Consider the following 18,227-nt stretch of genomic DNA (forward strand, 5'->3'; position numbering starts at 1 on the left):
GACTTTAAAATAAAATTTGATAGTAGGCTAATATAGACACTTATATCATGTGTTGTCTTCATTATAACACTTTTATAAGACTTTTAAAGTCATTTTGATAGTAGGCTAATATAGCTAATATAGACACATCATGTGTTGCCTTTATTGTAACACTTATATAAGACATTTAAAGTCATTTTTATAGTAGGCTAATATAGCTAATATAGACACTTACATCATGTGTTGCCTTCATTATAACACTCATATAAGACTTTAAAATAAATTTTGATAGTAGGCTAATATAGACACTTACATCATGTGTTGTCTTCATTATAACACTTATATAAGACTTTTAAAGTCATTTTGATAGTAGGCTAATATAGCTAATATAGACACTTACATCATGTGTTGTCTTCATTATAACACTTATATAAGACGTTTAAAGTCATTTTGATAGTAGGCTAATATAGCTAATATAGACACTTACATCATGTGTTGCCTTTATTGTAACACTTATATAAGACATTTAAAGTCATTTTGATAGTAGGCTAATATAGTTAATATAGACACTTACATCATGTGTTGCCTTTATTGTAACACTTTTAAAGTCATTTTGATAGTAGGCTAATGTAGACACTTACATTTGTGTTGTCTTCAATATAACATTTATATAAGACTTTTAAAGTATTTTTGATAGTAGGCTAATATAGCTAACATCGACACTTGCACCGTGCGTCGCCTTGCTCGTCCCCCTCGCTCGACAACAACGCGACGTCAGACGAAGTGTTGCAACCTTACGTCAAGTGCGACGCCGTGTCCGCTGTGTGTGTGTGTGTGTGTCTACGTGTTGTATTTCTCCAGCCAAGCCCCGCCCCCTTCCCCACGTGTTGTGTTTCTCCAGCCAAGCCCCGCCCCCTCCCCAGCAGCAGCAGCAGGCTGCCCGTCTGCTTGATGTCCGCGGACCGCAGGAGGACACGATCCCTATCGCACCGACAAAAAAACAAGAAAACACGACTCCCGTGGACAATGTCACAGCCAGCGTTTGGTCCACGGAGCCTTCGGGAAGGCTGACCGTCGAGTTTCCAACGCAGCGTAACAATTATTTGTATTTTTTTATTTTTTTTATTTTTTTTTTAGCAGACTTGTGGAAGGAAGACAAGGAAAAAGATGTCGTCGCCAAGTCCTGGCAAGAGACGGATGGACACCGACGTGGTCAAACTGTATCCTTTATTCAACTTTGCTATTTTTAACACGCTTGTACTTTTTTTTTTTTTTTTTTTTTTTTTTTTTTTTTTAAACGTTATTTTCTCGCCGTTGTTTTTGACGGACACAACACTATTTTAACGGCTAGCTTTTCAAAAGTGTCAACCGTCTATATTCGACCGTAATTCACATTTCCCCCCCAGCCAAGTGTCAAGTCACTTAGCTTTCCAGTTAGCATTGTTGCTACTTGTTTGTTAGCACGTTAGCGGCTAACTCGACGTTAGCTTGCCAAAATCACGTTGCGGACGAGCCGTAGTGGCGTGACAATTCCCATTTTGTGTATTTTTATTTTCATTTGTTGTTGTTTGTGGCGTGTTGCGGTTGGAAGGCGTGCTAGCTAAAATAAAAAAAGGAACAAATACGGTCGTGGCAGTTGTGAGCTGTGATAACAAATATGTCCGTTTGAGCCAATACTGATTAGACAGGAAATGCTTAATACTGTTAATCATTGAGTTACAGTCGACGCGTGACTCTTTAATCTCGTGTTGTGTTTTGTCACAATGGCGAAGATAGCGTTTGTGTCTATTTGGGGGCCAGGGGAGTGAAGTTATGTGCAAAGGTGGTCGGACAGCGTGAGCTCAATTGTTTTGTTTTTGTCCTGCAACGAGATGCCGCGCCGTGATTGGTCGGCCTGTTACCATCCGGAACACGGCAGAGGGCGGGGCTTCGCAGCACACAGCTGATCGGAGGCACAACATGTAGGGACATGCAGAGGGGAGGGGGGAGGGGCATGGCTTTTAACCTTTGCTTATCCACTGGGTAGTGTTGTAACCCATAGGCAGGCCCGGCCCTAACCAATCTGGCGCCCTAGGCAAGATTTTAGGTGGCGCCCCCCCACATCGGCAGTGAAGTGTATATACTCACAAGAACCCGAATAGCTTTGTCTTTGACCTTTTTTTTTTACTTACAACTATACCTACCGGTAATATATAAAGGGGTGGAAAAGTGACGATTACCTGCAGGGCAAACATTAGCTAACCAGAAAGCAATAACAATGTAAACAAAAAACACCTGCTTAAAAGATCTAATACAAACATTTATATGCACGTACAACACTTAGAACTTTTAGCATATCAGTTTGTGGAATTAAATTATGGAATGGATTAAGTAAAGAAGTTAAAAATTGTACTGATATGATCCAGTTTAAGAGGTTGTTCAAAATAATAGTGCTTACAGAGTACAAAGAAGAAGAATTATGAGAAATACTTTCAACCTTATTGAAAATAAGATATTCTTCATCTCAGTATGTTAATAATGACTGAATTAATTAATTAATTACATATTACAAAACTGTTGTATACTAATTCATAGATGTTATTTTATTATATAAAAAGGTCAGTAAATGATTCTATATATTTGTAAACGCTTTGAAGTGGGAAAGGGGTAGGTTTAAATAAGCTTTGCTTCTTCCTACTCCTTTTCGGGCATGATGTAAAATGAAATGATATGAAATTGTGTGATGTATTATGATGTAAGTGTGTTCATGTTCGAAATAAACTAAAGAAAGAAAGAAATGTCCCTGAGGAATGTAAGGTGGGAGTACTGTAATTACCTAACGTTACATTATTATTTTCCATAACAATTTAGCCCCCTCCACAATATTAACTCGATGTTAAAACAGAACTAGCTATTTATTGATTAGCAATTGCCGAATCATGTAACATTAGCTTAATGCTAAAAAGCCAGGTTACTATCACATTCTGTAACAGACAAATAATTTCATGTAGGCTAACGTTACCTACCTGCTACCTCTGTCTTTTCTCGTTTCTCCTCCTCTTCTTTTCTCTTTTTTCTTCCCTGGGCACCTGACAGTTTTGGCATCTTGTGTTGATTTTTTGATGTGGTGACGTCCAAAAAGAGTCATGATACGGGAAGGGAGGGGGCGCACCGTGCGGGGGGAGGAGGGGGGGCGTAATGTTGTAACAAATAATATTTCTATTAAATAGGCTTTACTTTGCATTTTAATTAACGTGGGATTATTTTTTGTATTTAGAAATAATAGTACCAACTTCTTTTTTTTTTTTTTTTCTCCAACATTTGTGGCACTGGCGTGCATGGCGCCCCCTGATGGACGGCGCCCTTAGCATTTGCCTATACGGCCTATGCCACGGGCCGGCCCTGCCCATAGGCATCTTAGAACAGTGTTTTCAACCACTAGTGTGCCGCGAGATATTGTCTGGTGTGCCGTGGGAAATTATGCAACTTCACCTAATTGGTCTAAAAAATATTTCTTGCAAATCAATAGTTATAATCTGCAAATAATGTGCCGTTGCTTAGTGTCTGTGTCAGTGACGTGCAGTCACTAGAGGCAGGTGAGGCGGTATGGCGTCACATTAGTGCCAAAAATCAGAGCACATAAAAACTGTTATCGCGCGCTGATTCTCCACTTCGTGCGCGCGCCCGACACCCTTTTGTGCGCGCGTGCGACACCCTTTTGCGCGCGCCTTTCTGCGCGCTCTCTGTGTACTCCTGGCATCTCTCCTCGCGCTGTCATGTTTCTTTTTGGCACTTTGGGGGCGGGTATGCTTAGACGGCCCCTTCTTTCTGATTGGTCAGGCGAAAAATGCTCAGAGCCAATCAGAAGTATAGCAGGGCGGGTCATCGTCAATATGTATCAAGATTTACGCAGGAACATACCTGCCAACTACTCCGGTTTTCCCGTAATTAGTACGGTTTTCATCAACCTATTCCGGGTTACGGTTGCAGTGATAAAAAATACGTTTTTTCATTAATTACAATTTTTTTTTTTTTTTTTTAAGTTTTATTCACGAAATCGCATAACAACAATGACAATCGACACTGCTTCCCGTAACTTCCTATCGAGCCATTCCGAATGCCATGCGCGAGGCTATTTATAGCACCGCTGCCAAGCACGAGGCCATTGTTTCCAAACGAGCGAACGATCATGGAATCAGCCGGAGAAAAATCGCAAACGAGTCTTAAACCGAAAAGAAAACTGCAGTCATTCCGTGAAGAATATTCAAAAGCCTATCCGGGAATAATTATCCTTTCCAAAAAGGGTGAAAACTACGCGAATTGCACCTTGTGCAGACAAGATTTTTCGATCGGACACGGAGGAATTAGCGATGTAAAAGACCACGTTGGGACAAAAAAACACAAGTCTAATGCCGTTGCTAGCGATACAAGTGGAAAACTTTCAACGTTTTTCGTCGCCCAAACAGATTCTTTGGATGTGATAAATGCCGAAGTTTTATTTACGGAGGCAATAATTGAGCAAACAAAAAGGTAATGACACCAATGTTATCTATTGGAATTGTTTAGTACTGTTATACTGTTAAAAGTGTTTATACTATTTATGCTTTCAAGTCCAAGTTGAAGAAATCTTGTTAAATGTTGACAGCATAACTACCAAAATACAGAAGTATGTCCTTAATATTTTTGCAGTGCTATTTCTGTTGAAAAGTTAAAATGATTACATTAGAGATGTGATGTGCCACTTTTCAAGTGTCTGATGGCTTAAATTAATTTTCATTAATTTTTCATATTTTGAATTCTTTTGAAAGGCTTACAAAAAAACTACATTTGAATTGTAATTCCATGCTATTGACAGGACTATTAATTTTAATGAAGTTAGCTTACCATGTTTACAGTATGATAATTGTGATAGAAATGTGAATTTTAGGCACAGAATATTTTTTACAATTGAACAAGGCAGTAGATTATACAAGCTTGGACAGAAAGTTAATAATGACACCAATTTTTTTTCAATGGAATTTTTTAGTACTGTTTTACCATTTGTTTACTGTAAAAAGTGTTTATACTGTTTATACTTTCAATTAACAAATTGAAGTCTTGTGAAAGGTTGACAGGATAACTGGCATTAACTGTCAAAATAATTTCAAACTATTGAAGTTAGCTTACAGAATAAACATGTCAATCAACCCATATGATTTTTGCTGTAATATTTTTGTTTTGAAAAGTCACTGTGACTGATAGAAAAGTGATGGTTTTAGCAACATTTTAACCTGTCTGAATGCTAATAATCATTTTGCGTCGGGGGGCGAAGGAACCCCCCACCAGGACTTTGTCCTGGACCTACCGGGGCCTGTGGCCCTTGGACCCTGGCTACTAGGTTTTTCTGATTTCAAAAGTTGGCAGGTATGCAGGAAGAAGTGGATAAAAAAATGCCGCGCGCTGATGAAGGTTATTTCATACCACATAAACACAATAAAGGGTAATACAAAATGTGACCCAAATAAATAATAAGACAACAAACACCATAATCACATCTTTCAGCCAGAACTGGTCCACCAGCAATAACATCCAACCATAACATTATTTTATATTTTCACTTCTTCTTGAACATTTGTTTTCTAATTTATGGAATTTCTTTTGATTCAGCCATAAAATTAATGAAATAATCTTTGAATTGTGTTTTTAAAATGTTAAAAATAGCTTTTAATAATGTATTCTGAAACAGTTTAAAATAATCAGAGAACTGACTAACACTGACCCTACACAACTATGTTGCACAATTAAGTCTTTTTTTTTTTAAAGCGAAAGAGGTAATTTCAACAGGTACAGCATCCTGTGTCATATCTACATGTAATAAGATTTGTAACAAGGCAAACCGTTTGTAAATTGGTCGAAAATCGAGCAAGTTATGGTAATTTAATTAGTACATGTACCATTGACATCAATGTAATGATTGAGGCTAGATGTCCGAGGTAAGATGGCTACAACGTTGCTACACTGGAGAATGATTGGTCATATGAAAAATGCTCACAGCCAATCAGAAAGGAGGGGCCGTCTAAGCATACCCGCCCCCAAAGTGCCAAAAAGAAACATGACAGCGCGAGGAGAGATGCCAGGAGTACACAGAGAGCGCGCAAAAAGGCACCGCGCGCACGAAGTGGAGAATCAGCGCGCGATAACAGTTTTTATGCGCTCGGATTTTTGGCACTAATGTGACGCCATAAGGCGGGGCCTCACCTGCCATCATGGAAAGAAAAAAAAAATTGTTATATGTATCCAGTGATTATACTATAAAGCTATTTTCCATTTAACTTCACCAGTTTTAGATTATTTTTATTCAAAATCGCTGAATTTTCACATTTGCCGTTCAAATACTGAGAAGAGACGGTGCGGTGAACAGCAGCCAGTTGAGGCACGTCACTCAGTGCCGCAACATGGATTGCGCAATGACTCGGCTAACTGCTGGCCTGCTGTGCAGTGAGACTGTATTGCTATATGAACTATATTTTACATTTCCATAGTTTAGTTAGCTGAGGTATATAATGTACAGTGTATTTTGTCAACAACTGTATGTGTGTAAAGTATTTCTTGTGCTGAGCGATCATAAAACGGCTGCAAAAGACGCACTGGCTGAGGCTCGCCTCCTGCACCCCCGCCGTAGAATTGTTATATCAACTAAAGCCCACACTTAAACTTTCCACGTGCAAGATTGAATCTATTTAAAAAAAAATTATTTCATAAGAAGCCAAAAAGTGCAAAAACAATCATGTTGGTGTTGGAGGAGTTGTGAATGACTGCAGGGACACAACATTAGGTACACCTGCAGACTGCAGGTGTACCTAATTCACAACTCCTCCAACATTATTGTTTTTGCACTTTTTGGCTTCTTATTAAATAACGTTTGTAACCTATTTTCATGGGCTTTCCTCTTTGTGATGTTAAGTTCCTGTTATGCGCTGTTATACAGTATATGCCTTGAGCTCTTATTTTGAAGGCGCTAAGAGCGGAAGTGATGTCACGTTGCGGAGGTTTTTGAAAGAAGGTAAATAAAGTGGTCCTCGTGTAAACTGGAGCCTCCGTGTTTGTTATTTTGTAGTTTCATACAGTATAGGCGACATTTATAGACCCTCGGTTACACTTTTTGAAATAGATTCAATCTTGCACGTGGAAAGTTTAAGTGAGGGCTTTAGTTGCGGCGCATGGACTTAATTTCTAAGTAAAGGTAAGACCATAATAACGTTTTTTTTAATTAAATGTGCTTTTTTGTGTGCTACAGTTTGTATGTGTAAAGTTAAAGTTAAGTTAAAGTAGCAATGATTGTCACACACACACGAGGTGTAATGAAATTTGTCCTCTGCATTTGACCCATCCCCTTGATCACCCCCTGGGAGATGAGGGGAGCAGTGGGCAGCAGCGGCGCCGCGCCCGGGAATAATTTTTGGTGATTTAACCCCCAATTCCAACCCTTGATGCTGAGTGCCAAGCAGGGAAGAATGCTGGTATGAGCCTTTAAACATAACCTGTTAACTGCTGCCAATCAAATGGTGAATAAGATACTCTTTAGGGTTCATATGTTTGTAAATCTGACTGTGATGAAGTCAGTGCCTCACCAGCCATCAACCTCACCGCACGTCACTGGTCTGTGTTGTGTAACACTCAGCAGGGTAACCACGTAATACTCCATGTCAGTAGGTGGCAGCAGGTAGTTAATTGCTTTGTAAAAGCTGGAATGTGTCGGGTGAGACAAGGAATGGTTTGTTGTGATCCCAATACGCAGGCAACAGTGGGAGGCAGTGTGCAGGTAAAAAGGTATGTAATGCTTAAACCAAAAATGAACGAAAGGGAAAGGAAAATGCAATAACAATGCAAAACTAAAGTAAAACTGAACTGGCTACGAAGTAAACAGAATACTGAACGACAGCAAAAACTTACGGTGTCCACAAAGTACATCCGTACATGACATGACAATGAACAATGTCCCCACAAAGAAGGATATCAATAACATAAATAGCCTTGCTTGCTAACACAAAGCAGGTGCGCGGAATAGCGCTCAAAGGAAGACATGAAAGTGCTACAGGAAAACACCAACAAAACAGGAAAGGCCGCCAAAATAACAGCGCAAGACAAGACCTAAAGTACTACACACAGGAAAACACTAACAAACTCAAAATAAGTATATATATTTTTTTACGACTTCTGCTGGTGGTGTGCCTCCGTATTTTTTAATGAAAAAATTGTGTCTTGCCTCAAAAAAGGTTGAAAAACACAATGTCTTAAAAGCAGCATAGGCTGCTGCGACGCGAGAAATTGGGCCGCCATCTTGAAGTGGTGATGAGGAGCCGGGCGAGCAGCCTAAACGGACAGTTGACAGGTATACTTGCCAACCTTGAGACCTCCGAATTCGGGAGATGGGCCGGGGGGGGTTAATACAATACATATATTGCGCTCTACTACGGTATCGAGCACTATTTTTTGGATAACCTTATTAAGACACACACATATATATATATATATATATATATATATATATATATATATATATATATATATATATATATATATATATATATATATATATATGTAACAGGGTCCATTATGTCTTGTAAATAATGTATTTTATAATGCTTTATTATTGGTATAATTACACAAAGTGTGTAAGTTACATGTAAATACCTGAATATTGTTCGATGTTTTGTCAATGTGGAACCATTGTCTCGTTGTCCCTCCTACTGAAATAATTACTGTGACACCTGTCTTTATATATGCGTTGGACACGCCTTCCAACTTTCCTTTTGTCTACCATATATATATATATATATATATATTTATTTATTTATTTATATATATATGTATGTATATATATATATATATATATATATGTGTGTATACACATATATGTGTATATATAGGGACGGTGTGGCGCAGTGGAAAAGTGGCCGTGCGCAACCCAAGGGTCCCTGGTTCAATCCCCACCTAGTACCAACCTCGTCATGTCCATTGTGTCCTGAGCAAGACACTTCACCCTTGCTCCTGATGGGTGCTGGTTAGTGCCTTGCATGGCAGCTCCCTCCATCAGTGTGTGAATGTGTATGTGAATGGGTAAATGTGGAAGTAGTGTCAAAGCGCTTTGAGTACCTTGAAGGTAGAAAAGCGCTATACAAGTACAACCCATTTATCATTTATCATTTATATATATGTGTGTATATACATATGTGTCCGTTCTCCCTTTTCTATCTTGTAAGTACTCCGTGTGTGTGCGCTGCCGAACATGCTCCTCTGCTCTTAAAACCAGCAATGTCACAACGTGACTTCGTCGCGGCACCGGTACGTTTCAGAGACGGTATCGTACCGAAAATGGTTCATTAGTATCGCAGTACTATACTAATACCGGTATACCGTACAATCCTACCACTGATTAAGTTGAGTGCGTTAATTAATCTCATTAACGGCTGAAATGCCCCATATTATAGTATTTTTCACCAATTTTGAATAACTATAGTCAGTCTATTGGACGTGTAAATCCAGCCCTGACGCTGGGACTTAGATTTGAAAGTGCTAACTCCGAATGCAGACCCGTGCATTTATTTGAACTCAGGGGCCACATTGAGATAAAAAAAATGTGTCTGGGGGCCGGTGTGTATAATTATACATATAATATATGTATATTATATATACAGTACATATATGTATACATATTTATGTATACATATATGTATGTACAGTCGCTATCAAAAATGTACATATACTTATAAAGAACATAATGTCATGGCTGTCTTGAGTTTCCAATCATTTCTACAACTGTAATTGTTTTGTGATAGAGTGATTGGAGCACATACTTGTTGGTCACAAAAAACATTCTACTGAAAATGTGCTGGGTCAAAAGTATACATACAGCAATGTTAATATTTGGCAAGTTTCACTGCAATAAGGCGCTTTTGGTAGCCATCCACAAGCTTCTGCTTGAATTTTTGACCACTCCTCTTGACTAAATTGGTGCAGTTCAACTAAATTTGTTGGTTTTCTGACATGGACTTGTTTCTTCAGCATTGTCCACACGTTTAAGTCAGGACTTTGGGAAGGCCATTCTAAAACCTTCATTCTAGCCTGATTTAGCCATTCCTTTACCACTTTTGACGTGTGTTTGGGGTCATTGTCCTGTTGGAACACCCAACTGCGCCCAAGACCCAACCTCTGGGCTGATGATTTTAGCTTGTCCTGAAGGATTTGGAGGTAATCCTCCTTTTTCACTCTCTGTAAAGCACCAGTTTCATTGGCAGCAAAACAGGCCCAGAGCACAATACTACCACCACCATGCTTGATGGTAGGCCTGGTGTTCCTGGGATTAAAGGCCTCACCTCGCCATTTATCAACAACACCCAGAAATGCCGCCGGCTTCGCTGGGCCCGAGCTCATCTAAGATGGACTGATGCAAAGTAGATAAGTGTTCTGTGGTCTGACGAGTCCACATTTCAAATAGTTTTTTGGAAACTGTGGACGTCGTGTCCTCCGGAAGAAAGAGGAATAGAACCATCCGGACTATGATAGGCAGAAAGTGTAAAAGCCAGCATGTGTGATGGTATGGGGGTGTATTAGTGCCCAAGGCATGGGTAACTTACACATCTGTGAAGGCACCATTAATGCTGAAAGGTACATACAGGTTTTGGAGCAACATATGTTGCCATCCAAGCAACGTTACCATGGACGCCCCTGCTTATTTCAGCAAGACAATGCCAAGCCACATTCTGCACATGTTACAACAGCGTGGCTTCATAGTAAAAGATTTTGGGTACTAGACTGGCCTGCCTGTAGTCCAGACCTGTCTCCCATTGAAAATGTGTGGCGCAATATGTAGGCTAAAATATGAGAAGGGAGGCTGTTGAACAACTTAAGCTGTACATCAAGCAAGAATGGGAAAGAATTCCACTTCAAAAATGTGTCTTCTCAGTTCCCAAACCTTTACTGAGTGTTGTTAAAAGGAAAGGCCATGTAACACAGTGGTAAAAATGCCCCTGTGACAACTTTTTTGCCATTAAATTCTAACTTAATGATTACTTGCAAAAAAAAAATAAGTTTCTCAGTATGAACATGAAATATCTTGTCTTTGCAGTCTATTCAATTGAATATAAGTTGAAAAGGATTTGCAAATCATTGTATTCTCTTTTTATTTCCGAATTACACAACGTGACAACTTCACTGCTTTTGGGTTGTGTATTAGTGCACAGTCTGTCAATTTATGTCACAAGCTGCTCTCTCACTTGACTCCTATGAGTATGACACACGTCCTCTTTTTCCACTCCCACCTCCTGAAAACAGACGTCCTCCTTGCTGCCAAAGTGACTTAAAGTAAGCGTGTTTATGTTCATTCACCACACAGGTTTCGTGCAAAGAGGAACGTGACTCATAAAGGAAGTGCCGTGCGCACATGAACATGCCACCTTTCATTACTGTAATGTGAGCAACCATTCGTAACACTTTGATCATTGGAGGTTACGTCCTCCATGTTTGTATTATTAGAAGGGTTCATCGCACTAAAGTACAGTCACGGGGGGATGTTAGAGGATGTTCTTTCAGTTGTTTAATTTTGTTGAAAAAAGGCAGATAAAAGACATATACTGTATTTTCCGGACCATAGGGCGCACCGGATTATAAGGCGCACTGCCGATGAATGGTCTATTTTTGACCTTTTTTCAAATATAAGGCACACCAGATTATAGGGCGCATTAAAGGAGTCATATTAAAAAAATGTCTAAATGTAAAAGACTTCCATAACATGTAATGGAGGTTCTTTGCTCAAAATGTTGTATTGATGATGTTGTACAGACCTTCTTCAAGTCGCTTTCTGACAGTCGCTTCCGGATGCGCCGTTTTGTGGGACGGTCTTATTTACGTGGCTCACCTTCGGCAGCGTCTTCTCCCCGTCATCTTTGTTGTAGCGGTGTAGCGTGCAAGGACGGGAGTGGAAAAAGTGTCAAAAGATGGCGCTAACTGTTTTAATGACATTCAGACTTTACTTCAATCAATAACGGAGCAGCATCTCCTCATCCGGAAACAACAACAACACCGGAAATGTGTCCCGTGAAAAAACGTCCGACCGAAACTCCCTAATAACTAAACTTCCTTGGGTGAATAATGTATACTCACTACACCGGTATGTTTTAGTGCTTTCATGGCGAGTTTACTGACAGATATAAGTAAGAAATCTCCGATAATATCAGACTGCCGATATTATCGGGCGATAACTGCTTTAAAATGTAATATCGGAAATTATTGGTATCGGTTTCAAAAAAGCTAAATTTATGACTTTTTAAAACGCAGCTGTACGGAGTGGTACACGGACGTAGGGAGAAGTACAGAGTGCCAATAAACCTTAAAGGCACTGCTTTTGCGTGCCGGCCCAATCACATAATATCTACGGCTTTTCACACACACAAGTGAATGCAAGGCATACTTGGTCAACAGCCATACAGGTCACACTGAGGGTGGCCGTATAAACAACTTCAACACTGTTACAAATATGCGCCACACTGTGAACCCACACCAAACAAGAATGACAAACACATTTCGGGAGAACATCCGCACCGTAACACAACAGAACAAATACCCAGAAACCCCTTGCAGCACTAACGCTTCCAGGACGCTACAATATACACCCTCCGCTATCCCCCCCACCCCCCCCCCCAACCCTGCCCACCTCAACCTCCTCATGGTCTCTCAGGGAGAGCATGTCCCAAATTCCAAGCTGCTGTTTTGAGGCATGTTAAAAAAAAAAAAAGCACTTTGTGACTTCAATAATAAATATGGCAGTGCCATGTTGGCATTTTTTTCCCATAACCTGAGTTGATTTATTTTGGAAAACCTTCTTACATTGTTTAATGCATCCAGCGGGGCATCACAACAAAATTAGGCATGATAATGTGTTAATTCCATGTATATATCGGTATCGGAATCGGTAATTAAGAGTTGGACAATATCGGAATATCGTATATCGGCAAAAAAGCCATTATCGGACATCTCAAGTAAGAACTTTACACTACTTAATATTAGAAATGGCAACAGCGGAGGGTGAATGTCCCATAACAAGAAGATAGAGAAAAAGAAGAAGCTTATCAACTATGGTGTCGTCACGGACTACAAAGGCGGAAGTGCGCAATTTTTCTGTATTTATGCAGATCCCAAATACAGATCAGCAGGTACCAGAAGGTAAGAAATTTTGCATTTGTGAAACAAAACGCCAGATAATATCCGTCCATCCATCCATTTTCTACCGCTTATTCCCTATTTGGGGTTGCGGGGGACGCTGGAGCCTATCTCAGCTACAATTGGGCGGAAGGCGGGGTACACCCTGGACAAGTCGCCACCTCATCGCAGGGCCAAGCCAGATAATATGTCTTACCTTATATATACACCATAATATGGACCGACAATCCATCAAGCGGTGCGGCTTCATAGCTTCCCAAAGTCGTACTAAAACATTTTGATAGATTTTTGAGCGCCGTGTGTAATGTTCTATATTTTCAATGGAACATATAAAATGTTGGTGTTGTTTACTCGAGTCATATTGCAGTCTACACGTATCTCTTATGTGTGACTGCCCATCTACTGGTCACACTTATTTCACCATGTACCAATTAAAATTGCTTCGAGGTCGGTAAGCAAAACCAGAATTATTCCGTACATTAGGCCATACTTGCCAACCCTCCCGGATTTTCCGGGAGACTCCCGAAATTCAGCGCCTCTCCCGAAAACCTCCCGGGACAAATTTTCTCCCGAAAATCTTCCGAAATTCAGGCGGAGCTGGAGGCCACGCCCCCTCCAGCTCCATGCGGACCTGAGTGACGTGTTGACAGCCTGTTCACACTTTCTCACAATATAAACAGCTAATGATCGAGGGCGAGTTCTTGGTTTCTTATGTGGGTTTATTGTTAGGCAGTTTCATTAACGTCCTCCCAGCGCGGTAACAACACACAACAACAGCAGTCAAGTTTTCGTCTGCCGTAAAGCAGTTTGTCTGCCGTAAACAGCAATGTTGTGACACTTTTAAACAGGACAATACTGCCATCTACTGTACATGCATATGTGACCCACCCATAATGTGTCACATTTTTGTGTTGATTTATTTATTTTATTTTGTGGTTTGAATTCGTTTTTGGAGCTGTCATTACACATTTATCAGTATTCACATTGGTCAGTAGGGGGCAGTAGGGCGTTTCTTCCCAATTGAATGCTATCACCTGCAGACCGGAAGTGTCTTGCCATTCTGATGAGCGCGACCAGTCTGTGAACAATTGAAACGTCCTGTGTGCTTTTTCCTCCTGTATAACAGGTTAGTTTTGGTGAATCAACTCACTGAATAATATCCATGTGATCTTTATAAGTTTAAGTACACATTCTGATGGTGGAGCCTAACTCTAAAGTGTTTGTGAGTTGTAGTTTGTATTTGTGAATGAATCCAGTGCACAGCTGCAGTAATCAATACAAAAAGGCGACGTGAGTACGCAATGTTTACATAGGAACTTCTGATCCTAATTCAGACTCCCAAATTAGAGCTCCCGTTTTCTTATTGGTTTTATAATGTATATTTGTATAACGTGTGTGTTCTGAAATAGTGACAGAGAATAGAACAAGGATGGACAATTCAACCCTTAACTCAACAATGAGTAGATGAGCGTTATGTGTGTGTATATGTGTAAATAAATGAACACTGAAATTCAAGTATTTCTTTTATTTATTTATATATATACATATGTATATATATAATAAAATATATATATATATATATATATATATATATATATACATATAGCTAGAATTCACTGAAAGTCAAGTATTTCTTATATATATATATATATCTTAACCACGACCCCGCCCCACCCCCGACCACGCCCCCCGCCCCACCCCCCACCTCCCGAAATCGGAGGTTTCAAGGTTGGCAAGTATGCATTAGGCGCACTGTCATGTTTTGAGAAAAAAAAAGGATTATAGTCCGGAAAATACAGTAGTAATTTCAAATGGCTACTTTCTGGCTTCAAGAAACACACAAAAACTAAATATAAATTGTGTAGTCCATAACAGTTTTATTTTTTTAGATCAAGCAGAGGGGAAAACCATACGGAATCACTCAATTCTAAGGACAGTATTATGGAATCAACCTGTAAATGTTCATTTTCAAAGCTAACACCTGTGTCAGATGAAAGATGTTCATATGCCTGCAGGTAGAAAGGAGTGTTCATACCTCGGAGAACGGTTACACTGTTTGCATTGACATGAATAATGCTGCAACACGAGAGATGTCAGTTGAAACAACCTTCTACAAGAATGTCAATCATCACGCAGCGTTGCAAGACATGTTCATTGTTCACACGCAGCTGTGTCTAAAATTTGGACAAACAACATGGGGAGTGCAAAAGGCAAGCATACAGGTAGACTCGTGTTGTCCCGATACCAATATTTTGGTACCGGTACCGGTACCAAAATGTATTTCGATACTTCTCGGTACTTTTCGATGCTTTTTTTTTAAATAAAGGGGACCACAAAAAATTTCATTATTGGCTTTATTTCAACAAAAAATCTTAGGGTACATTAAACATATGTTTATTATTGCAATTTAGTCATTAAATAAAATAGTGAACATACTAGACAACTTGTCTTGACAAACAAACATGGCGGAAAGAACAGCAAGCTATAGCGACATTAGCTCGGATTCAGACTCGGATTTCAGCGGCTTAAGCGATTCAACAGATTACGCATGTATTGAAACGGATGGTTGTAGTGTGGAGGCAGGTAGCGAAAACGAAATTGAAGAAGAAACTGAAGCTATTGAGCCATATCGGTTTGAACCGTATCCAAGCGAAACCGACGAAAATGACACGCCAGCCAGCGACACGGGAGAAAGCGAGGACGAATTCGGCGATCGCCTTCTAACCAACGATTGGTATGTGTTTGTTTGGCATTAAAGGAAACTAACAACTATGAACGAGGTTTACAGCATATGAAATACATTTGGCAACAACATGCACTTTGAGAGTGCAGACAGCCCAATTTTCATCAATTAATATATTCTGTAGACATACCCTCATCCGCGCTCTTTTCCTGAAAGCTGATCTGTCCAGTTTTGGAGTTGATGTCAGCAGGCCAGGGAAGCTAGGGTCGATAGGGGGTTTAGCTCGCTCGTCTGCGGGAACAAACTGCCGCCATTGCTTGCCGTGCTACCGAGGGCCTTTGTCCCTGAATTGCTCACACACTCCGGCAGATTCAATGGGGGTCTGGCGGCAGATTTCTTTGACTTTATCGTTGCAAATGCATCTGCTTTGAGTGTCGCAGGATATCCACACATTCTTGCCATCTCTGTCGTAGCATAGCTTTCGTCGGTAAAGTGTGCGGAACAAACGTCCAATTTCTTGCCACTTTCGCATCTTTGGGCCACTGGTGCAACTTGAATCCGTCCCTGTTCGTGTTGTTACACCCTCCGACAACACATGATGTCTCCAAGGTACGGAAAACAGTCGAAAAAACGGAAAATAACAAGAACTAAGCGTTTAATTCGCCAAAATTCACCCATTTAGAGTTCGGAAATCGGTAAAAAAAAAAAAGGTATTTTTTTTCTGCAACATCAAGGTATATATTGACGCTTACATAGGTCTGGTGATAATGTTCCCCCTTTAACTGTACTGTTTCAACTGTACTATTATAAGAGTACGTATTTTCTATTGTTTCATTGAAAATAAAACAGCAAAGTCCATTTGGCTGTCAACCGTTTTAATTATGAGACACAATTTTGTCAAAATCATGATTTTTTTTTCATGCTTGATATAAGAAATGATTACTTTAAAAAAAGTAGTTTTATACTTGTGAGTGTTGAAGACACAGCTTTGCAACTGTTGATATTCTAGTTTCAAGCATGTTTTACTCAATATAGGTCATCAAATCTCAGCAACAAGCTGTAATGTCTTACTGAGATCATTTAGGACCAAAACCCTTAAAACAAGTAAAACACTCTAACATAAAATCTGCTTAGTGAGAAGAATTATCTTATCAGACAGAAAATACGCAAATATCACCCTTATTTGAGATATTTCATCTTACTTAGATTTCAGTTTTTGCAGTGTAGAAGACACTCTGTAGTTATCAAAGCCTTTTACGTCGGAGAGAACATTTTCCCGTCAGTTTTGCTGCATTGATGGATTTCCACGCCCTGCCACCATGGAAATGTCATCGATTATGTCTCGCTGCTCGAAAGTAGAAAGTCCAAAGATGGTTCTGGCATCCTGTTTTGTTTTCTTTAACCAGACATCAGCATCGAGAGCAAGCATGAGGTCACCATCCTCAGTGGGCTCAACGAGTTTGTGGTCAAGTTCCACGGACCCCCCGGATGTAAGCATCGCCCACATGTATATCTGTTTTTGTTGAAACTAGTGTACTTTAGAGTAGTCAGTGTGCAGCTTGTAGATTTACTATTCACTGGAACTGAGTGATCAGAGTGCCGTTATTGTCAAAATAACTGAAAAAACATGTGAGTAGCATTAAAAAAATGTGCGTTGCCTCCAGTCAAGCATTGTTAAGTTAAATTTCTCTAGCATTGTCCCACGATGACGTAGTACTTTCTGAAATGTGAGCAATGTACTTCTTTTAGCTCTGATGCAGTTAGAATGTGATTTGGTTCTCGTTTCAGCGCACTACGAAGGCGGCGTGTGGAAGGTCAGAGTGGATTTGCCCGACAAATACCCCTTCAAGTCTCCATCAATCGGTGTGAATTAATTCTACCGCTTAGTTCCGTGTCACGTTTCAAACCTTTCTTATACTTTTAATCAATTTTCTCGCTCCTTTTTTGTTTTTTTACAGGGTTCATGAATAAGATTTTTCATCCCAACATCGATGAAGCGTAAGTAGGCCTGTTCCATCTCTGAAGAGTCCTTGTGGTTGTACTTTATGACCTTCTGGAGTCTCCACAGTCATCAATACACTCACCCTAATACATTTGAGGCACCTTTCAGGAGTTAGAATGTAAACAACAGCAGAGAAAGACAGTGTTGGGTTAGTTACTGAAAACCAGTAACTAGTTACAGTTACTAGTTACTTTATTTCAAAAGTAACTCAGTTACTAACTCAGTTACTTACACCAAAAAGTAATGCGTTACTGTGAAAAGTAACTATTTAGTTACTTCTTCTACTTTTTTTTTTTAAAGCTCCCATTAATGCCCTTTTAGCCTTCATTTCAGTACTGTTATTGCACTGGAGAATAATACAATCTGTTGATCAACTTGACATACATT

The 18,227-nt window shown here is 39.8% G+C and overlaps 1 protein-coding gene across 1 annotated transcript in view; it reads left to right on the forward strand.

The window, feature by feature from the left end:
• Nucleotides 1-923: 923 nt before the first annotated feature.
• The window catches only part of LOC133571983 (ubiquitin-conjugating enzyme E2 H-like), a 28,432-nt gene continuing 11,128 nt past the window's right edge, over nt 924-18,227 (forward strand). The window contains exons 1-4 of the mRNA XM_061924559.2: nt 924-1,199; nt 17,252-17,328; nt 17,627-17,701; nt 17,797-17,836. Of these exons, the coding sequence (XP_061780543.1) occupies nt 1,147-1,199; nt 17,252-17,328; nt 17,627-17,701; nt 17,797-17,836 (245 nt within the window). The 5' untranslated portion in view covers nt 924-1,146. The remainder of the gene's footprint in view (nt 1,200-17,251; nt 17,329-17,626; nt 17,702-17,796; nt 17,837-18,227) is intronic.

Source organism: Nerophis lumbriciformis, linkage group LG29, assembly GCF_033978685.3.
Source record: "Nerophis lumbriciformis linkage group LG29, RoL_Nlum_v2.1, whole genome shotgun sequence".
NCBI lineage: Eukaryota > Metazoa > Chordata > Actinopteri > Syngnathiformes > Syngnathidae > Nerophis > Nerophis lumbriciformis.